We start from the raw sequence: 22,729 nt of genomic DNA, 5'->3' as shown, positions 1-22,729 counted from the left end.
CAGCTTTTAATTTAGTGCGTGTGCGAATTGCGGTCAAGAAAAAAGATTTAAATTGTCTATATTCCTCTTAAAATAATGAAGGATGAGTGAGAAAAACGCTGTTTTAAGCAATTGTATATTTATTTTTTCTCAAAAGTACAAAATTTACAACTATTATTACATTTGCTCTCACAAAACCCATCACTTTTAAGCATGACGTCATGTCAGCCAAATTTACTAGCGCCATCTCTGGAGAGCATCTTTCGAAACCTCCAGACGATAGAGAGAGCCCTTATATTGCTCATTGCTCAATGGTGATTTGATGAATTGCAAAACAAATAAGTTTGACACTTACTTGGTCAGTGGGTAGCTTCCAAGTAGCTTCAAGCCCGGCATATCACAACCCAGAAAATATGTGAGGTGAGATTAGAAAAGAACTTTCCAAACCACCACTGTCCACTGTTTGACAGTTTCATAATCCATGTTCATTGATAATGTAAAAAGCTACCAGGTCTCTTGTTCCAGTTCTGCCTCACAGCCATGGCAACGATTTTGCTCTATAGGTATATGTCTACACAGTCTGGTTCGTTCTCTTCGTGTAGCTATCTAGCCCCTTGCAGCTGGTCGCTCAACCATAGATATTTATTGAAGTGCTTACAGACAAAACCTGGTGCAGGGTCCTTAGTGGCCCATGTGCAACATAAACCTCATGGTCCAGCTTCCAGGATTCTTGAGGTCCCTCAACAAAATGATGGTGTAGGTCCAGACCGTTCTCCTAAGGTCCCATGACAAATAATAAAACTGGTACTGAAGGTCTGCATTCTGCAGGGTCTTGCAGCATACCAAAATTTTGAGGTCCTAACCCCTGGGTTTCCATGGTTTTAGGGCATAACCGAAGGTTTGTTGTCAATAGTTAAAACACTATTCTTTAGAATTGTGTTTTTCTATTGAAAAACAAATCTGAGTTCCCTGACAATTTGGCAATATGAAATGTTGAGGTCCTGGGTTTCTAAGGTCTCATGTCACATGAAATGTTGATGTCCTGGGATTCCAAGGTCTCACGGCATATGCAAATGTTGAGGTCCTGGGATTCCAATGTCTCGCGACATATGCAAATGTTGAGGTCCTGGGATTCCAAGGTCTCGCGGCATATGGATGTTTTAAGGTTCTGGGATTCCAAGGTCTCGCGGCATATGGATGTTTTAAGGTCCTGGGTTTCCAAGGTCTCGCGACAAAAATGACAATGCAAGGTCCAGGATCCATCAAGGTCCCAGACCTTGGACTCTGCGAACCCTGGATCTCGGATCTTTTTGGGACCTTGGCACAAGTCTGTGGCTAACAAATGGTGCTGATTTAATGTTACTTCGGTACCTTGGGGTAAGATGCCCCCTGTCCTGATGGGGAAAGACGCCCCCCTAAATCTGTAGGCTGTCCTTCAAGCAGCCCGTCAAATCATTTATTACATACTTGTGATGAGAGACAAAAGCTGATCTGGGACTATTGAGAGTCCGGTACGGTCGGGTGCTCCCCATGCCGGTCTTTCGGCCCACACAGCGACTTTTTAGGCGGCATCTGACTCTGAGAGCCCTCACGACGGCCTCTGTGGGCCTCATTATTGGTTCCAGGGCCCCTCACGACATCCTTTGAGGGCTCCCACGTTGGCTCCACGGGCCGCGCTGGCATCTGAGGTCCCCACGATGGGCTCGAGGGCCCTCAAGCATCATAAAGACCTATGAGGGCCCCACAGTGGTCTCCGAACGCCACCACGGAGGCTTGTTTGGCCACGCTGGACTATGATGGCCCTAACAATGACCTCTGAAGCCCCTTACGACTACTTTTGAGGGCCCTTACGATGACGCTTGGTGTCTACAGCAGGATCGAAGGTACTACTGATTCGTTCAGGCGATTTACGTGCCTATTTATGTCACTTATAGTGCAGGGGGCATCTTACCCAACGCCAAGGGGCGTCTTTCCCACCCTGTGGGGTAAGATGCCCCCTTTCACTTCTTCAGGAAAATGCTTAATAGCAGAAAAAGTTATCATATTTCAGGCACGAAAGTGTGATATTTTTGGAGAAAAATGATGTCGGCTTCCGTTGAAACTCCAAGTTTTGGCTTTCCGATCGTCATTTTCGAATAATATATGACATAGTCAAACCCTGGGCGTCTTTCCCCACTCTCCCCTACATCTCAGTGACCGTCGTGGCACGTGCCACGTGAAAAGTCAAGGGTGTTCAAGCTGTTTTGCAAAAGTAGTGATTTTGAGAGGCTCATATCTCAGCAGCCGCTTGGGCGATTGACTTGCGGTAATTTTTATAGGGTAGCAGCATCCCTTCTACCAAAAATAGGATACTCTCGATGCAGGTGGGTCACCCCCAGTGCACGTGCAAAATACAACAATAAGTGGTGCCAACTTTGTTCCCATTTCAGTAACTTGGTAATTACTGCCCTCCCCGTTCCGCCGCCTATGCTCTGGGTATCAATTCTACACAACTCCTGAAAAAAAAATATATCCCATGTCATCTCAGGTCACGATCTGTTGAGGTTAAACTAAGGTCATTTTCGGCGATTTTTCTTCGAAAAAGTCGTTAACGAAGAAAAATTGCAGAAAATCATACTTTCGACCTAGACTCGAAAATCGAACTGTAGGTATAAAAAAACATGGCGAACAAATGGCTGTCTCGACATTTTCCAAACACAAAAATCTCACGATCTAGGGATTTTCTAACTAAAAACTTCGATTTCTTGAGATTTTTTTAATTTAAGGAAACTGTAAAAAAAACGGAATAAACGTCAAAAAAGTCCTTACGGGCCTTACACGCCTTACACATGCCAAAAATTAACAAAATATCTCTTAACTGCCAGAGACAGGCATTTGAATGACTGGAAAAGTAGCGGCTGTTCTTACGGCGTCACAATATTTTCAGTATCTATTTAGGCTTGAAATCAGCCAGAAGTATCGGTTAGCTCTAATCGGAGCTGGAGTCGGAGTCGGAGTCGGAGTCGGAGTCGGAGTCGGAGTTCCGTGGAGTCTATATACCCCGCATCTCTCTCATTTACCACACACACAAATACACCAGTGTTCTGTTAGAGTGTATTGAACCTTCTACTAACGTCTCCCAACAACAATCTCACCCCCTCCCCAGCTTGTCAAAATTACACCGCATAGAGTACGTATACGACCTCCTCACATGACGTCACAGATGACGTCATCCGAGAGTAAGGCACAAAGGCGATCGGATACTCGATAGGTACACCCTGTACGGTATTTTCCATTATGGTATGTTGTAATACACTGTTTTGGGGTGTAGTGAAGGAGTAAACAACACGAGAGCGAAGACCAGTGCTGGGCATTGTCTATGCAAAGTGTTTGGGTTATTGTCATACGTGGTTGCGGGTACAGTGAGGGTCTTTGTTGTTGAATGGGAAGCTTCATTCAGTCAGAGTGTTTTACCTCCAAAAGTCGATCGCACACTTCAGTTAACTAGTTACCATAGTCATTGGTGAGCAGCGGAGCCGGTCGATGGTTTCTGGTGTAACACATAGTAGGCTATAGATAGATATCTGTTGTTCCACCACTTCTGGTAGACCGCAAGCTGACGTCATCACCCATCCACCAATTAATTCTACACTGTTGTGAAAATTTCAGACCAAGGTCACTCAAGGTCAGGTAACCAGGTCACTTGAAGTGACCTCACCTCATAAAAAGTTTCAATGTCTGCCATAGCTACACAGAGTGACCGATCGCTTTGAAACTTTCAGCGATTGATGAGGGTAACAGTATCTATAAAATGTGTATCTCTGAATTTTGATATCGGTGACATAAGGTCAGGTCAATTTTGCGGCCTCTCCATTATGAGTCAATGGGAGAAAATTAAAAAGCGTCTGTTTTGCACGAACGCTTTTCTAGACACTCTCAAACATCGAGATGCAGGTAAAATTGACACACTGAACCGGAAAATGGCAACTGTGACCCCTCGTTATGTCCCCGAGGTCATCTCAGGTCACGAACAGAATCTAACAGCTTTTCGCTAATAACTTCTGATAGAGGCGTGCTAGAGCGCTGAAAACGCCTTAGATGTGTTCGGCTCGACGTTGCGGATCGACTGATATGCAACATGAACTTTTCCGGTCAGGTCATGACCTTGACCTGAGCCCTGAGGTCAAATTTTCAATTTGACCTTTCAAGGTCAACTTATAGTTCATTCGACGCGTCTCGACGAGAGGAAAAAACGATGCTGTCAAAAGTAATGCCATGACTCTTTTGAGTCAAAAGTTATCGCCGAAAAACCGATTTTCGTAAAAACGGCTATTTTTGGATTTTTTGCCCTCTGGAGGCTAAACCGTTGACCTGAGGTCAAATCTGAGAACATTACCAAGAAAGGTCTGTAAAAGGGCTATCGAATGCGCTTTCCCGCGGCGCTGTAACTCTATCGGTTCCCGAGATAGCCGTTGGCAGTTTCCAAAATGTTGAAATAGTCAACATTTTACCTCTGGTGACCTCTGGTGACCTGACCCAAAAAATGACCGAAGTGTTTTCGTCCTTATTTTTAACGTTCTTTCGATTGCCGCTTACCGCGTGTCGCTACGTGGCCCAGGAGCCGATTTAGAAGGGGGGGGGGTGTTCAAACACCCCCCCTTCACACCAGGTCGTGGAAAATCCAGACTGACACTGGGGCACGGGTTAAGGGGGGGGCACTGCCGACTTTTGGTCCTATTCTTTCCATGCAACGCCCATAGGGCGTTGCATGGGCTAATGTTAAAATAGGGCTAATGTTAAAATGCCAAAATCAAAGGGGGGCACGGTGCCCCGGTGCCCTACCCGTTCCGCCGCCTATGCTCTGGGCATCAATTCTACACAACTCTTGAACGTTAGGCGGCACGGGCGGACATCGATAGCAGCGCCTCTATCAGTCAGTAGGGAAAGCTGGGCTGTAGGCGACGAAATACCGGCTGAGTTGTCACACGTTGAATAGGTTTATAGCCATCCGTCTTGTGAAAAGGTTGAACTTTTGCCTTTAATATTTCTACAGGCAATTTTAGAAGTGTCTTCACATGGATTACAAAACCGTTTAGATTATTGTATTCACTTCAAGCCTTCCTTATTGTTCTTGATGATGCGGGAACTATTTCTAATTAGTGTTTCTAGCTTAGTAAAAGTACATACCGTGCAAACGATGAAAACAAGCATAAACGGAAGATTTTAAATGCAATTTTCTCTAACAATTAATGGTAAATTCTCTACATATCAAGGAAAAGGTGCATGCTAACTGATAATTTAAAGTTCTTGGGGCCAGTTGTTTTCTTCTTTTCTTACGTCGCCCCAATGGCCGCGAATACACTTGTGATAACGCCTATCGAAAAATAGATCCCATTTCATCTCAGGCCACGATCTGTTGAGGTCAAACTAAGGTCATGTTCGGCGATTTTTCGTCAAAAAAGTCGTTAGCGAAGAAAAATTACAGAAAATCATACTTTCAACCTAAACTCGAAAATCGAACTGTAGGTAGGTATAAAAAAACAAGGGAAACAAATGGCCTATCTCGAAATTTTCCAAACACAAAAATCTCACGACCTAGGGATTTTCTAACTATAAACTTGGATTTCTTGAGATTTTTTTTTTAATTTAAGAAATTTAAAAAAAAAAACGGAATAAACGTCAGAAAAGTCCTTACTGGCCTAACACATGCCTAAAATAAAGAAAAATCTCTAAAACTGCCAGAGATATAGCCATTTGAATGACTGAAAAAGAAGCGACTGTTCTTACGCCGTCACAATACTTTCAGTACCTATATTTAGGCCTGAAATCAGCCAGAAGTATCGATTAGTTCTAACCGGAGCTGGAGTCGAAGTCGGAGTCGGAGTTCCGTGGAGTCTCCGCATCTCTCTCATTTACCACACACACAAATACACCAGTGTTCTGTTAGAGTGTATTGAACCTGCTACTAACGTCTCCCAACAACAATCTCACCCCCCTCCCCAACTTGTCAAAATTACACCGCATAGAACACCCAGAGTACGTATACGACCTCCTCACATGACGTCACAGATGACGTCATCCGAGAGTAAGGCACAAAGGCGATCGGATACTCGATAGGTACACCCTGTACGGTATTTTCCATTATGGTATGATGTAATACACTGTTTTGGGGTGTAGTGAAGGAGTAAACAACACGAGAGCGAAGACCAGTGCTGGGCATTGTCTATGCAAAGTGTTTGGGTTATTGTCATACGTGGTTGCGGGTACAGTGAGGGTCTTTGCTGTTGAATGGGAACCTCCATTCAGTCAGAGTGTTTTACCTCCAAAAGTCGATCGCACACTTCAGTTAACCACCATATTCATTGGTGAGCAGTGGAGCCGGTCGATGGTTTCTGGTGTAACACATAGTAGGCTATAGATAGATATCTGTTGTTCCACCACTTCTGGTAGACCCCAAGCTGACGTCATCACCCATCCACCAATCACCGTCCAGCACTGAGCACCACCGATGACGTCACAGAGCGACACTCAATCTTATTCCCGCGTCGGATATAGTTCTCTTTGAGTCCCCACCACATGGACTCCTCAGTCAAACGCCAACGACTGACTCGAGTCACAGTTACGACTCGAGCGCAGAGTCGCACCAAAGAGTCATGATCCCACATAGAACGACTCGGAGTCTTGGGAGCACTAAGCGGACGTAAGGGGCGAGAACATGCGTCTGAGCGCAGAGGTCAACAACGCTTTATGATTGCCGTTTCCCTTCCTGAAGGTCCTGCCTGACACAACGCACGCACGCACACAAACAACATGGCGCCCGCCGTAGGTGGGCCTGACACAAGATGGCCGCCACACGGTGGGCCTCGCTCAACATGGCGGACGGAGTGAGTGGTAGAAACGCCAAGTGAAGCCCGATCACCCAGAAACTACTTCACATTGCCACAACACAAGGCCCGACCAAGATGGCCGCCACTGTGCCGCATCTCAAAATGGCGTCCACTTGCACAAAGAACCCGCCACAGCAGACTGACACAAAATATCGTCCGCGAAGAGGCAGTCCAAGATGGCGGACGCAGCGGGGCAGTTTTCCAAGATGGCGGCAGTTTTCCAAGATGGCAGCCGCTGTGAGGCCTATGCTGAGCAGTCGTCTGCCGTTTAGAAGTCGGCGTCCCATCCGGAGAGATCGTCTTGGGGCAGCGGCTCCGAGTCAGGAGGGTAGTCGTCAAAGTTGGACGAGTCCAACACGGACCTGGGGGAGGTCACATGGCAGTTAGACGATCTTATGCGGACCTAGGAGAGGCACATGATAACAACCTGCTACGCACTGTTTTGCTTGTTATCGAATGCAATAGTGAGCGGGGCTAAACATGAGTATGACGCTACATGTTGCCAGAAATGGGGTACCTCACTGTTATGTGTATATTTTATATTTTTCACATATGCCTACAATAACTACTTTTTTATTGAAACAATTCCCAGTAAACATGCCGACGTCGGCCCAACGTCGGTTCAACCTCGGCCCGACATCGGCTGGACGTCGGATATGCCCGCATGTTCCGACGTCCAGCCGAAGTCCAGCCGACGTCGAGCCGACGTCGGGCCGAGGTCGTTTGCCGAGGTTGACGAGATCGTTTGTCGTTGGACCGACGGGGCCGACGTCGGCATGTTTATTGGGACAACGCGCCAAAAATATCAACCGGCGGCGGGATTCGAGCCCCCCAGTCGCCGACGTCGGCATGTTTACTGGGACAACACGCCAAAAGCATCAGCCGGCGATGGGATCCGAACCCCGTGTCATTTGAACGCAAGGTTAGAGCGCTAACCACTACACCACGCAGCCATATAGATGTTTGTTTTGTTGGGTTATGCCCTTTCGGTCTGACAAGACCATTTCAGAGCCGGAAGGATGATAGGATGGAGACATTGGTCTTATTGGCGAGCACCCTGGGTCCAGTTCATATAGAGTCCCTGGTCCCATTGCTGTTACGTGGCACTTATTGGAAAGGGCGACCCCACAATGGATTCATATAGCCACTCTTACACACCTGCACCAACGTTTCCCAAAGGCCTTTGATTAGTGGCACTTTGGCAAAGTGACACTTGCCGACTGGCCTTTCTATATGAACTGGGCCCGGCCCTGGTGAGTTGCCGGGGCTGAGCCTGACCAAAGGATAGGCCGAGCAGCCCCAAACACTCACCGCACCCGGCTGCGGGCGAGCTCGGCTTACGGGCAATCCCAAATGGGATAAAGTTTCCCGTCCAGTCCGGATCAGGGGGTTGCGGCGTGGAGGAAGATTTGAGTTTCCTGATATTTTGAATACAGAAGCTCTTTATAAAACATGAAACATGAATTTTATATTATTTTAACGGTCAAAACAGCGGCCGATGTCGGTCCGACGTCGCCCCGACGTCGGCTGGACCTCAGCAATTGATCTCGGTCCGACGTCGGCCCGACGTCGGCTGGACCTCGGCTGGACGTCGGTACATGCGGGCATATCCGACATCCAGCCGACGTCGTGCCGAGGTTGGACCGACGTCGGCATGCCGATGCCGAGTTGCCGACGTCACCCCGACGTCGGCCGACGTCGGGCCGACGTCGGCATGTTTACTGGGAAAGCAGCCAAGAACATACCTGATAATATACAACATACCTACAGCCATACCTGATAGCAGGCAGACATACCTAGTAACATACATACTAACATACATGCGAAAATAAGCTTCTGTGTGTCGCTGGGAAAGAGGGAGCGGACACTCCTGGTCACCTGACAATGGGTGGCGGCGCGGCATACATTTGACAGTGAAACACCCTGCATATAAACACATACACCTGATAACAGTCGGTCATACCTGATGTGCGGGATGATGGGGGGTGTCAGGGTCCGTCCGATCAGACCTTCCCAGTTGAAGCCGTCGAACCACCTGTAAAAACACAGACATCAGTGCCATATATTGGTGAGGGCGAAAACTAGACGTGAAACATAACGCAGCAGTGACATTCAGCGTGCGTTCGGTATCCGGAAAATCAGGGATAATTTTCCGGGATCAGCGAGAATTATCGGGGATCACGTTCGGCATCGCGATAGCGAAACATGCTGAGGATAGGCGCTCCCCAATAATTTTCCGCCGGAGAATATCCAAATTCCAAACGATAATATTTTATCGATGCAAAACGCACGTTTATTGGTGAGGACGGGAACTAAGCGGTAACAGAGCGCAGCAGTGACATCTACTGGAGCTGGCACCAACTAGACGCTTATTGGGTACGTACAACAGTGATATATGGTGACGATTTGAGAACCACCTTAAGTTGAGTTCATCATTAACACTCCTACTAGTGTTTTTGTATATCCCTTTTCTCACCCCTCTACTTAGTTACCATGTTTATACATGTCCCTGACATCTTTTTTATTGTATCCCAGTCCTCTATGTCTCGCCCCCTCCTTACTTGTGTTTCTGGATGTCCCTGATGCCGCCCTTCTGGTACCCCAGTCGCTCGGCCGGGTTGTCTCTGCACAGTTTCTTGATGAGCACGGTGGCAGTTCGGGTAATGTTGCGCGGGAACTCAATGGCATCGATCCCCTTCAGGATGATGTTGTAGGTTTTCATGGGGTCGGGCCCGGTGAATGGTGGCGTTCCTGGGGGAAGAGAAGGGGGTTAGTTGGGGCGTTCAAGGGAAAAGAAGGGAGGTTAGGTTAGTTAGTTAGGTAGTTCCTAACGAAGAGAGCCGGGTCAATAGGGACGTTTCCAGTCCAGGGGAAGAAAAATAAAGGGGAGATGGGAGGGTGGCTACGGCATGCAATCCGCAGCAAAGCTGAAGGTTAGGAAATGCGGCTCAGCTAGTTTCCCATCGCTGTCGAGTGTCGGTGTACCAGGTAGCTAGTTCACGTACCAATCAGCATTTCAAAGATGATTACCCCCAGTGACGAGTACAATAATACCACTTCATTAGTTTCATTATATTAGTTTATCGTTTAGTTCTCTAAGCTAGCAGCTAAAAACCAGTGATACAGTTCAAACATCGGTACCCCGGCAACCAGTGCGTATTATCCTTGTCCGTGTACCAGTTGGCTAGTGCACCTACCAGTGAGGAGTTCAAACATCAGTACCCCCAGCGACCAGTAGTCGGCTGAGATGTCGTGACCCTTGTTCAGGATAATCTCTGGCGCCACATACTCCGGAGTTCCACAGAACGTCCACGTCTTCCGGCCGACCTGTGAGGGCACACGTTATTAAACCACAGCAAAGTTATGCCTGACGAGGGAGGGGCACACGTTATTAAACCACAAAACGTACAAGTCTTCCGACCGACCTTTGGCACACGTTATTAAATCAGAGTAAGTCCAATATTGACGAGGGAGAGGTACACTGTACCCTGTACACTGTACTGTACACTGTAATAACATGTCATGTTATTAAACAATATATTGTCCACGCCTCCCGGCTGGCCTGAAGAGAGAAGGGGCACAAGTTAAAACACGATAGGACCACACATTGACAAAAAGGGACACCGGCACACATTCCTAATGTGCAACTCCCCTAGCTCTCCTCTCCTCTCCTTCCTTCTCTCTTCCCTTTTCCTTCCCGTTCTCATCTCCTCACCAGCAGTTTTTTGGCGAACCCAAAGTCCACCAGTTTGACGTAGCCCCTGTTGTCGAGCAGCAGGTTCTCGGGTTTGAGATCGCGATAGATGATCCCTCGTGCGTGCAGATAGTCGAAAGCCTCCACTACGCAGGCGGTGTAGAAGCGTGTTGTGGCGTCGTCAAAGTTGCCTCGGTCCCTGACGGAGGTGAAACAAAATAGGGGTAATGAAGAGGGGTAAACACGACTTCATAATGTCAAGACTCCACAAGAAAGGTTAAAAAGGAAAAACAGACATGTAAAAATGACTGCGAAGAGAAAGAGTGACAGAAAGAGAGAGAGAGAGAGAGACAGAGAGAGAGAGACAGAGAGAGAGAGAGAGAGAGAGAGAGAGAGAGAGAGAGAGAGAGAGAGAGAGAGAGAGAGAGAGAGAGAGAGAGAGAGAGAGAGAGAGAGAGAGAGAGAGAGAGAGAGAGAGAGAGAGAGAGAGAGAGAGAGAGAGAGAGAGAGAGAGAGAGAGAGAGAGAGAGAGAGAGAGAGAGAGAGAGAGAGAGAGAGAGAGAGAGAGAGAGAGAGAGAGAGAGAGAGAGAGAGAGAGAGAGAGAGAGAGAGAGAGAGAGAGAGAGAGAGAGAGAGAGAGAGAGAGAGAGAGAGAGAGAGAGAGAGAGAGAGAGAGAGAGAGAGAGAGAGAGAGAGAGAGAGAGAGAGAGAGAGAGAGAGAGAGAGAGAGAGAGAGAGAGAGAGAGAGAGAGTGAGAGTTTATACACATGGGCAGCGAATAGGATTAACTAGCTGTAAATATTAAGTATACAGCCATCCATCCATGTCATCTATCTCAAATCAAAGGCTCAATCGCGACACGCAGCAAGGTCGCTAGTATAATATCCCCTTTGTCCACATCTCTGTTCATCACCGTTCCGTGCTTCTATCCTCAGGATACAGAAATCCTTCTCCTCCACGCCGCAACCCTCCTCCGGGCTGGACAGGCAACTTTATCTCATGCGGGCTGCTCCCTTGGAGCGGCACCGCTGCTCCCGAGGGAGCGCACCCCGTGGCCGGGTGCAGTGAGTGCCTTGGGGCTGGGTGGCCTGTCCTCTGGACGGGCTCAGCCCCGGCGACTCACTAGGGTGCCTGCCCAGACCAATGTCTCCCCCTATATCCTATCATCCTCCCGGCTCTGAAATGGTCCCATTGGACCGAACGGGCCTAACCCAACAAAACAAAACAAACAAACATCTCTGTGAGCCCCACCTGAGTATGGTCCACAGTTCTCCTCCCATACACGACTCCATCAGCATGTAGAGGTACTTCCTGTCCTTGAACGTCTTGTACAGCTTGACGATGAAATCGCAGTTGGCTTCTTCCATGATCTCCTTTTCGGACATGATGTGCTGCTGCTGACGCGTCTCCACAATCTGAGGGAGGCGAGGGTTCAAACCCCGAGATGAGCTAATGTTTTTGGCCAGTTGGGAGGAAATATTTTACGGATAATTTCGAGGGGGGTCTGAAAGTAATAGAATTTGTATAGCATGTCATCTTTACGGAGAAAATAGCAAAATCTGATAATCTTAATCAAATATCATTTTTTATTGACCCAACTGCGACATAACAAACAATGCAATAATCCTGCATTATTCCAACCCAGGCGCCCACTTCACATGCCTCGTTAACTGCCAAACTCATGATCCATCACATATTCAAATCATTATCCAACCTATTATCAGAACCATTATCCAGCCTTCTATCCAATCCATTATTTACAGCCCAGTTATCAAACTAATAACCCACCTCACCGAGCAGGTTATCCGACGAATAATCCAGCTAACCCAACGGCCAACACATTATACAACATATTATCCAATCCAGTATTCATCCCATTATCCAACTTATGATTTAAACCACTGTCTAGCCCCCTCCTCTAACGCTCTACGGCCTCCTCTACCCCCTCTACCCATTTTCTACCCTCCACTCACCTGCGCTTTCTTCATCTGTTTCAGCGCGAATGACCTAGACTTGTCGTGTACCATCTGAACCAGCTCTACCCGTCCGAACCCTCCGACTCCCAGCGTGGCAATCACCGCCAGGTCTGACAGCTTGACATCAGCAAACTCACGGTTGATTCTGAGGGAGTAATAGAGGGGTTATTGGGGGTTAATGGGGGAGTGACGTCCGCAAACTCGCGGTTGATTCTGAGGGAGTAATAGAGGGTTATTGGCCAGGGGGATATGGGGGAGTGACGTCCGCAAACTCACGGTTGATTCTGAGGGAGTAATGGGAGGGTTATCGGGGGGGGGGGGAATATAGAGGATTTCTTGGAGGGTAGTGACGCCCGGAAATCTATGGTTGATTCTAAGGGAGTAACAGAGAAGTTAATAGGGAGTGATTGGGTAAATAGTAGGGAATTGGTGGGGACCTTTGGGAATTCGTGGGGAATGACGTCGGCAAAGTAACAGTTAATTCTGAGAGAAGAGAGACACACGAAGAATGATTTACTCAAGGAACACTCAAAGGACGAAGGGTAAGAGAAGTAGGTAAGAAATAAAGCGGTTTCAACACACTAACCACACATTAGTCAGACAATCCTGAAAGCTGCGTCCAACAGCATGGTATAAAACATCAATACAAGTGATAACGTTTTGTCTATGACAATGTATTGAAAGCTGAGCATAAGCTTATGGATAAACCGCATACGCCTTCTCGAAATCAACAGGGCGGTCGACCATCTTGTAACGTCAAATTTGTGGATGTTAGTCAAATAAACTAATTGATATGTACGAATATGTTCGGAAGTAACATTCCGCTAGGCAGAGAAGAACAAGGTGAGGTCATCCCTTCGGTAGATGATGACTCGTGTATGACTGTTAGCCCTTGTAGGGGGAGCAGCTTTTCTTACGTATGTGGATGCAATTAGTGGCAATAAAAAAATTAAATCATAATAAAATGCAAATACCATCACAGAGTCATAAGATTCGTAAGCAATCATGTTTACTAGTGTTACCGCTAGTCGTAGGTACTACTGTGTCAAAAGCTGCATCGTATTGTAATTTGTAGCCTGTTACAAAATGTGCCTATCACGAGCTTGTATTGTATGTACAGCAAACGTATATGCTCGGCATCCGAAAAAGAAAGAGGAAACATCTATCAAATATTAGGCAAGCATATTTGGGTAGACGGCCTTTCACACCCTAAAAAATATGATGCCAAAGTGTTGTACCCAAGTGTAAATGGGAATGCGTCGTGAAAGAAAATAGCAAGTGTTCATCTTGGGAACTTTGAACAATGTTACGAGTCAAAATTCGAATAATACACATTTATAACTGTGGTTTGTTATGTGCGATTAGCTGGTGCGATTAGATGTTTATGAAACAGATATTATGTTGCTGCCTTCAGCTGACAGTTACATGGATACTAGGTATCTTTTTTGTATGACGGCATCTAAAGCTATCGCACCCCTGGTTAATTCACGACACAACATTAACTACAGTCTGATAAACATAAGAAAGAACGGATTCAAAGCGCAACAGTTACTGATGCACGTGCCCGTATATTTACTTTCCTATACGCCCGATAGTTCTTTCCTTTCTTTCAGTCAACAGTCTTAAAACACAGGTACCTATATTATCCCCATTATCCAATGCACGTGTTAAGAACTCCAAGGTGCTCTAGCTCCGTTCTTTCCTAGGTTTGCCAGACTATAGGTTAGTAGTACTCAATACTAGCATCAAATCAACCTGTGATCGGATTCCTTCGTATCTGGTTCATCAAAGAGCGGTATACTCCTGAAAGACAGGGAAAGTGACGGGCCATGCGATGCAGAAAGTCGTGATTTACTCTCCTAAAGACTCTCCCGAGACAGCACTGGGAACTTCATGCCACGCAAGAATTTCATGAATTTCTTCAATTCATTTGGAATTAAAATAGCAAACGGGGCACTATAATGACTTACGAGACACATTTCACTTCAGACATGCGTTTCAAGCTACGACTGACACTAAGCAGCCAAAGTGCCACAAATCGGTACTAACTCATGGGTGACGCCAAGGTTGTCCACCTATTCAACTTTTGGACAAAACATGCAAAATAACCCCGAAGAGCATGGTACACTCAAAGTCCACTGTTAGTGGATATAAAATGGAGAGCCCGTTATCTTGCAAGACATTATATCTGAATAGCTGATTTCATTATTCAGCTGACAATATGCTTCTCCAAAATACAGCGCTTACTTTTTTCACAACTTCAGATGAAGTTTGCAAGTCAACCTGAACTATTGCCGACCGAAATTTACCCCCTGCCCCTTCCCGCAAACACACATACATCACTGTAAAATAGTGATAAGCTTCTGAATGCCTGGGTCTGGGGAATCATAAGGCTCAAATGGCATCTCCATCACCATAAATAATAATGGTAAATACATCCCATAGAAGTCAGCGGCATCGCTCACCCAATGTTTCCCCCATCCCCCACTAGATGTCAGCACCCCAGTCACCAATGTTTCCCCAATTCCCCGCTAGATGTCAGCACCCCACTTACCAATGTTTCCCCAATACCTCGCTAGATGTCAGCACCAACGCCCCGCTAGATGTCAGCACCGCCACTCACTGTTTTCTGAGCTGACTCTCGTCGACGTATCGGTTCTTGACCTCCTCCAGCCTGCTGATGAGCTGATCGAAAGTGTCGTGGTCGATAACGAGACAGGCCACGCCGTCGGGGTCGTCGGCCACGATGTTGGCAGTGCGAATGTCCTCACTGAAGACAGGAGGGCGTACGAGAAGTCAGACAGGAGGTCACGCCACGGGAAAAGTCAAGGGAGAAGTCACATCCGTTCCGTCGTCATCACCGTTCCATGCTTCTATCCTCAGGAAACTGAATTCCTTCTCCTCCGCGCTGCAACCCCCCTCCGGGCTGGACAGGACAGGCAACTTTATCTCATGCGGGCTGCTCCCTTGGAGCGGCACCGCTGCTCCCGAGGGAGCGCACCCCGTAGCCGGGTGCAGTGAGTGCCTTGGGGCTGGCCGCTGGGTGGCCTGTCCTTTGGACGGGCTCAGCCCCGGAGACTCACTAGGGTGCCTGCCCAGACCAACGTCTCCCCCTATATCCTATCATCCTTCCGGCTCTGAAATGGTCTCATTGGACCGAAAGGGCCTAACCCCCCCCCCCCCCCAAAAAAAAACACACAATCAGAGGAGGCTATTGGAGAGGTCACAGGAGGGCGTAAGAGAGGTCACATGAGGTCATACAAGAGGTCAGAGGAGGTTACGGGAGAGGTCAAGGGAGGGCATGGAATGTCATACACTATAGGGCCACATCTGGGCATACGCGGGGTCGTGCGAGAGGTCGTAAATCACGGGAGAAGTCACATGAATGTCATATGAGGTCGTACGAGATTATACAAGAGGTCTGGTGTCACGGGAGGACATATCATGTTCTAAAAATATGCACGAAGTCATGAGAGGTGATAATGTCATATAGGAGGTTAGAGGAGCTCACGGAAAGTCATAAGAGGTCATGCGGTTGTTCATATGCTTCAGGACCGGTCATGGAAGGTCATATACCCAGGCCAGTTCAGGTCACAGTTCGTCACCTTCGATCCCTTTAAAGTATCCCAAGAATGCACAAATCCCTCTCCTCTACACCTTTAACGCCTTGATCCAGGCTGAACTGTCAGTTGTCACCTTCATCTTCTATGGCCGTAGCGACAGTTCAGCTCACAGCCAACTTTCAGCACGGCTGCACGTTGTTGGGCTACGATAAATCTGCATAATTTGAATCATGTGGAATATGCATGAATAGTTTTCAAAAAATGTCCGCGTTCATTCAAGTCCGCAAAAACCGAATATCTAAACCTGGGCTTACACGACTCACGACGATCTTTGAGATCTCAGCGCCACCAAAGCACACCTAAACCAACCACAGCTTCTAAGCTCTACCAGCAGATGGCAGCACTCACCCCTGGAGCGCTTTCTCGCCGAAGAAGTCTCCTTTTCCGAGCGTTCGGATCAGTTTTTCTTCCATCGAGTCGGGTGACCTCATGGTGACGTTGACCTAGTGTCAGCAAGGGGTCAAGGTCATCTCGAAGGTCATGGACACAGCGAAGCGGGGACCGGTTGTATTGCATCATAGTGATTCGGGAGAGATGCAAATTTTACAGGTTTTAGACAAAAGTACGAGTGCCTACTTATAGAAGATGGTCGTATTACAAATGTACACCATCAAAAGCTATCAGGACAAAACAAATATCCCAAATGTACGTGAGGTATAGCGTACAAATGTATAACATAGGCCGGGTTAGGTAGGTCATGTGACAGGATAAATCAGGTTAGGTAAGGCTAATAGCGAAATGTACTTTTATCCTTAGGTATGTTCCTACTTTATCGCCTACGTAATTTTACGTCATTTGCGAGCATTTTGCGTACGTATTTTCGTTCTAGTTCTTTGCTATGCATATGTAGTTTATTACCTACTCGCGAGTCGTTTTTTTTTTCACAAGCGGCCGTCAACTATTTACTCGCGCTATAGTTAGCTTTTACACTTTCAATTACTCAACAGTCAGAGCCAATGTGAAATAATTTCTAAAACACGAGTAACTACATATATGACGTCACACACTATACCACAGAGCCATAAACTTATTCATGACATCACGTCTTACATGACGCCTTACACTGAATGTCAACGTCACATAAAACATCACAGACATCCCATCACAATGGACCGCCACATCACATATGACGTCACCGAACATACCACTGACGTCCCACAAACACACATCACAGTGACGTCACCGATTACTGACCCGTCCCCTGCTGATGATGTAGAAGGTGTCTCCGCGGGCTCCCTGTCGTATGATGTAGTCGCCCTGACTGTAGTACGTCTGAAAAAAACAACAACAACGTTAGCAAGATACAGAGGATTCTTCATGGCTCCGAGTGGAAGATAAGGATAGCCTTTTCAAGCGGATTACTGAAAAACCGAGCGAAAAAGGAGCGAGATTTTCTGGAACACGTGAGGAAAAGATACCTATCCGATCTTCCACAAGTGATTTTTAAGTACCTATGAGCCCTCGAGACTTTATCTTTGCATCTCAGAGGGATGTAAGGATAACAAATTCTTATCTTTGCATCTCAGAGGAGTGCAGAATAGAAATATCCTTGCACTGTTGACCCAATGGCATATAAAACTCAACTAAAAAGATACCGGTAGGAGTGGTAGGACGTCTCCTTACTACTCAAATTAGACTATGACTTTGTCTATAAGTGGATACTGCTCTGTTGGCGATTGGGCAAATAAACGAATAAATAAGGAGACATCAAATCTCGCTAATAAATCTCGGCAGAGTTAAAAGATGTCTACAGTGAAAGTCGAACATAAAAAAACAAACTACACCTAGATGATATTTTCAGCTGGACGGTGTTCAAGGCATTCAAACTTCACCTTCGCTTTGCACCTTCGTACTTAAAGCAATAAGACAGGCTTCAGTTACTATATTCGCATTCATTCCGGTACACAGAAGTAAGTAGGCATAGTCTTTAAAAAATCTAGCTTTACTTGTCTTGATAGTTTTGTGAGAGTTACCGACTAGGGTTTTCTTACCTCTTCTAGAACGTCGGCCAGCTTGATGACAGTTTCTTCCGGCAGGTTCTGGAAGCTTGGCACGCTGCCAAAACAAAAACATGATTATTGAAATGTTAGGTATTATTCAGAACAGCCATGTAGCAGCCATGTGGTCACAAATGAAATTGCTAAGGGGTAAAACTTGAAGAACAAGACTTATCAAAACTGATTTGGTATGTTGATAATGAACTCTTCATTTTATGGTAATACGGGGACCAAGAGATGAGAGAATACTGGAAAACATTTGGCAAATATTCGACCAACGCGGGCTAGTGCGCCGCAGCGGCTGAACCCATTCCGCTGGGACAGGAGCGTCCCGATGGGACAAGAGCGTCCCGTTTGGACAAGATCGTCCCCATGGGACGGCACTGGCACCAAGGCCATCCCACGGAGACAATGTCCCTATAGGAGCTGAACGGAATAGCTACTCCCTATTAAAGCTAGAGGGATGAGCGCTACTCCCTTACCGCTGTGACGGTGAGATCTTCAGCCTCACAGCAATAGTATAGGTGATCAAGGATCAGGATCAGGGTTAATCCTGAGGATGGGAAGACGGATAGATGGATGAAATAGCATCATTGTTCAGAAAACCTGATACAATGGGGCAAGTCAAAATTGGTAGCATGCAATAAAACTAAAATTGTAACATAGAATTGTGGTCATATGTTTGATGGACGACTTTGCTTCATGACATGAACTTGATACAGTGTGAATTCAACTTTAGCTATCTTTTCATTTCTTCAGGAATGGCAAAGGCCAAAGAGAAAACAGAGCTCGTATACCTACAGCACATAGCATGTCAATCTGAAAGGCACTAAACAAGCTTTTCAAGGCATGATTCATAAACTAAGCTTTGGCTTCCGCCTTACATCTTGAAAGCAGCTTTTAACTTGCCACGCTTCGGGAGAACTATAAGGTATAGCACGATATAAAGCGAGCTTTAGCGAATGTCTCACCTCTTCAGGAAGGCCGTGTACTCTGCCTGCTTCTGAAGGCCAGTTCTCATCATGATGGTTTGGAAACATTGCCGCTCGATGGCAAACAGCTTGCAGTCGGTGGCCGCTGTAGGGGGCAGGGGGGGGGGGGGTAATGTGAGAGAACATACAAACAAGATAGATACAAAGAGCGGCAGGAATAGGTACACATAATACATATGCAAGCGTAGAAAGGCACGCACACAATTACACATATTTTAAATGGGGTCTTTCATTGGCATTTCTGTAACCGTAAAAATTGTAATTAGTATATTTTTATATTAAAATCACATATATTCAAATGATATTATGATCATATCGCTGATATTCCTTTAGTGACTTTTAATGGTAGCCATTCTTTTAATAGTCGATAAGCGCCACAAGTCAATGTTGTAAGATAAAAAAACTCATCTTTATTGAAATATCCTAGTCAATAAGGCTCACAATTCGATGTTGTACGATACAAAACCAACATTTATCGGAAGCTACTAGTCAATAAAGGTCACAACCCCATGTTCCACGCCACAAATCTGACCTTTGATGGTGGCCGTCCTCTGGCAGTTGTAGAGTATGGCCAGCTCTCCAAACACCTTTCCTGGTCCCATCTGACTGAGGGTCCTCCCATCTTTGGAGACCTCGACTTGGCCCTCTGTGAAAATACCGGGTCAAAGGTCAGCACAGGTAGGTCAGAAGGGTTCAGAGGTCGCGAGGGATACACTCAAAGGTCAATATATGCGGGGCATAGGTCTGCATATAAAGGGTCAAATGGCAGCATAGGTCAGCCAGCAGGGGATGCTAGCTGAACTCATAAACGAGCCCTCTGCGAAAAAGGAAGGCCAAAGGTCAACAAAGGTCGCTTAGCGAGGCCAGAGGTCATCGAGGTCATTGGTCAGTAAGGGATAAAAGGGTCAGCTGAAGCTCGTATGAGTTCAATGCATGAGGACTGAGGAGTCAGGTTTCATAGTTGGGTTTATGAATTTATAACCGTTCCCTAATCAAAACATCACCCTGAACCCAAGATCAAAGTACATATATGTATCTATGTAATGACCACTTCAGGAACAGATCCACAGAGGTAGATAGAGGAGGGACGAAGCGCGGGGTAGAAGGGTAGGGGTAAGTGAACTAGCAGTACACAGCACAGGTCACACAGTGGGGACTGCTAGAGTCTTCTTCCAAGCCATATAGGCTCACACTGTGACTTACGCACACATGGGTACACCAGGGAACAACTGGAACAACTATATTGACAATATGTGGAACAAGGGAACAACACCTATGAAAATCACATCGCCTCTGAGCCAGCAAGTAACCACGTAGTGCAATAACGATAAATCGCCGCTAAAGCTCACGGTTAGAAAATCACGGTCGTGACTATCGCAGTTAAAATCAAGGCCATGAACTATGTGTACTAGGGCGGGTCATCCGAGAACTTTTTTTCGAGGACACAAAATGAAGACCGAAATTCCTACGGAGCATGTCACAAGAAGAATGTGTGAATTTTTTCATTTTTTTTGGTTGAGGTTGCGGGTCGCCGCAGCCAATTAACCCGGCCGGGCCCGGGGGGTAATCCCAACCACCGCAGCCCGGGGGGGGGGCGTTTTTCGCCCCCCCGTCTAACTCCGTAAATAAGGGAGCTACGGAAACAAAAGCGATACCAAACGAAAGGTCCTTACGAGACGATTCTAATGCACCTAAAATTTTTGACCTCAGGTCAATTTTCAAGGTCAGAGGTCAAGGTCAAAGGCCAAAACCGGCACATGTGTAGTGATCTCAAAGTAAGCCTTCTAGAGGACGGCAGGCTGCATCAAACCGGCAAAATTGGGTGTCAAACGAAAGAAGAGAATCTGAGGATTCTGAAAATGTGCTCTAAATCAAAGGTCAAGGTCAAGGTCACGCTCAAAATTGACCTCAAACTTGGCACTTTTTCGCACATCTTGCGTGCTAACTTCCAAGATGTTTTGAAATGTTTTGAGGCTTATCAGTTCCCTATTTGTGGTTCATCTTACGATACAAGGCTGCTCAAAGGTCAAGGTCACAGAAGAGTATCCCTGCTAGAGGCTATTTCACTGATTCAAGTTAGTAATAATAAATAAGACAATTTTGCCATCCGGAAGTTCTAAATGACGGCTTAGAGGAAAATTGATGCCAGATTCGTGATCAGCGGGTACAAATCCATCATAAACGACCTTTCATGTGTCAAGGTCAACCAGAGGTCATTCGAGGTCACATGAGGTCAACATGAAACTTGACCTTTTCCGAACAAAATATATATCATTCGACGCGGCTTGACAAGGCGAATGCGATGGTACCACTGCCGTAGCTCTAGGACCATTTTTGTTGAAGTTATTTGCGAAAAACTAAAACCACATTTCGGGGTCGTTGACCTGACCTCTGACCTCAGGTCACCAAAACTATTTTTCTATTTTTCTCTAGGTCAAACGCTACACAGCCGTGCTCGTAATTTGTCTTTATCTCTAAAACTCTATTTTTAGCAGCTATTTGAAGTTTGCGTCTGTGACACCGATTTTTGCCGTGCAGGGGTCTAGAAAAATGGACCTTGTGACGTCATCAAGGGGGCTAGGTCCAAATTTTTTACTTCAGAAGATGTCAAATTGATGGGAGAAAAGGTACTGAAAGTTTCGCCTTCCTATCCCTAAGCGTTCGGGAGTTATCGCAAATATTCGCCAGGGGGGGCGAAAAACGCCCCCCCCCCGGGCCCGCGAGGGTTAATCAACCGGGTTTTTCGCTACATTTTCACTGCACGCGAGATTTGAGCACAAATATCATATAATTAATTATTTTCAAATATATACCTCGAAACTTCAGCTATTCCTCAACCTATTCTGTAAGTCTGTTGGCTGTATCTCTCTAACTGTGGCCATGGTGCCATGCTCTCTGTATCGGTTTTCCGCAACTCGATCGCAGCGCCATCTCTTGAGAGGACTGTTAACCTTGCGTCGGTCGAGACAGTATGCATTCTGCTGATGCGATCTTAGGACGCTGATGAAAAAAACGTGAGGCACAGGAGCGTATATAGCGTGAAAGCTGTCAATTGCAAATAAATTAGCCATGAAATTTACATATTAGGGGTTCACCTGACTTTTGCACAGCCATTATTCGCCAAGTGCGATAGTGTCCGCTGGACCTATTAGTCATTTACCTAATTCTGCGCTGAGACTTCAGCAGCATTATTTTCAGTTTTGGCTTCGATTATTTTCTTCCATGTAAATTTAACCTTTTGTTAACCCGGCGGCCGCTGGGCCTCCGCGCCACCCGCCGGCCGCTGGGGGGGGGCATAAAGTTGCCCCCCCCTTTACTTCTGCGACGATATCGTCGCAACGCGAAGAGATAGAGAAGCGAAACTTTGCACACATCTTCCTGAATACCTAGCCGAGGTTGTGTCCAAATTTGGTGTCGATCCCATTTGAAATGACGTCACAGTGACGTCATAAGTGAAATTATAGATTTGCGACTCTCATATTCCTCACGATACATCACATATATTGGACCGAATATAAAGGGCCGATTATTGGTCAGAAACTAGATGGAAGTGTAGTAAGATGTTTTAGGATGACAGCAGGTGCTGTCTAGTTCATTTACAG

General features: G+C 46.4%; 1 protein-coding gene across 2 annotated transcripts; it reads right to left on the bottom strand.

The window, feature by feature from the left end:
* Positions 1–5,894: 5,894 nt before the first annotated feature.
* LOC122394417 (cGMP-dependent protein kinase, isozyme 2 forms cD5/T2-like) lies at positions 5,895–19,793 on the bottom strand. 2 transcript variants are annotated; one of them, XM_043391286.1, is made up of 14 exons: positions 19,660–19,793; positions 19,107–19,212; positions 18,130–18,193; positions 17,333–17,410; positions 16,487–16,581; positions 15,139–15,285; positions 14,271–14,318; positions 12,513–12,660; positions 11,791–11,954; positions 10,561–10,738; positions 10,043–10,172; positions 9,407–9,596; positions 8,809–8,880; positions 5,895–7,207 (listed from the first exon to the last, which is right to left on the bottom strand). In XM_043391286.1, the coding sequence occupies exons 1-14, from the start codon at positions 19,727–19,729 to the stop codon at positions 7,114–7,116; spliced, it is 1,584 nt and encodes a 527-aa protein (XP_043247221.1). In that variant the 5' UTR covers positions 19,730–19,793; the 3' UTR covers positions 5,895–7,113. The 2 variants fall into 2 exon arrangements, with proteins under 2 accessions (XP_043247221.1, XP_043247222.1); XM_043391287.1 differs by lacking the exon at positions 14,271–14,318.
* Between the last annotated feature and the right edge of the window lie 2,936 nt (positions 19,794–22,729).

Source organism: Amphibalanus amphitrite, unplaced genomic scaffold (genome assembly GCF_019059575.1).
Source record: "Amphibalanus amphitrite isolate SeventyFive unplaced genomic scaffold, NRLGWU_Aamphi_draft 000590F_arrow, whole genome shotgun sequence".
NCBI classification, from domain to species: Eukaryota; Metazoa; Arthropoda; class Thecostraca; order Balanomorpha; family Balanidae; genus Amphibalanus; species Amphibalanus amphitrite.
The sequence above is the reverse complement of the archived record's forward strand: the minus strand, read 5'-3'. Positions and strand labels throughout refer to the sequence as shown.

Bases quoted from the DNA above. Each gene is read 5' to 3' on its own strand.
- LOC122394417 (XM_043391286.1), bottom strand. From the start codon at position 19,729: ATGGGACCAGGAAAGGTGTTTGGAGAGCTGGCCATACTCTACAACTGC. The intron at 16,582-17,332 runs GTCAGTAATCGG...TGCTGACACTAG, and splicing joins ACATCATCAGCAGGGGACGG to GTCAACGTCACCATGAGGTC. The intron at 11,955-12,512 runs GTGAGTGGAGGG...CGCCTCCCTCAG, and splicing joins AACAGATGAAGAAAGCGCAG to ATTGTGGAGACGCGTCAGCA.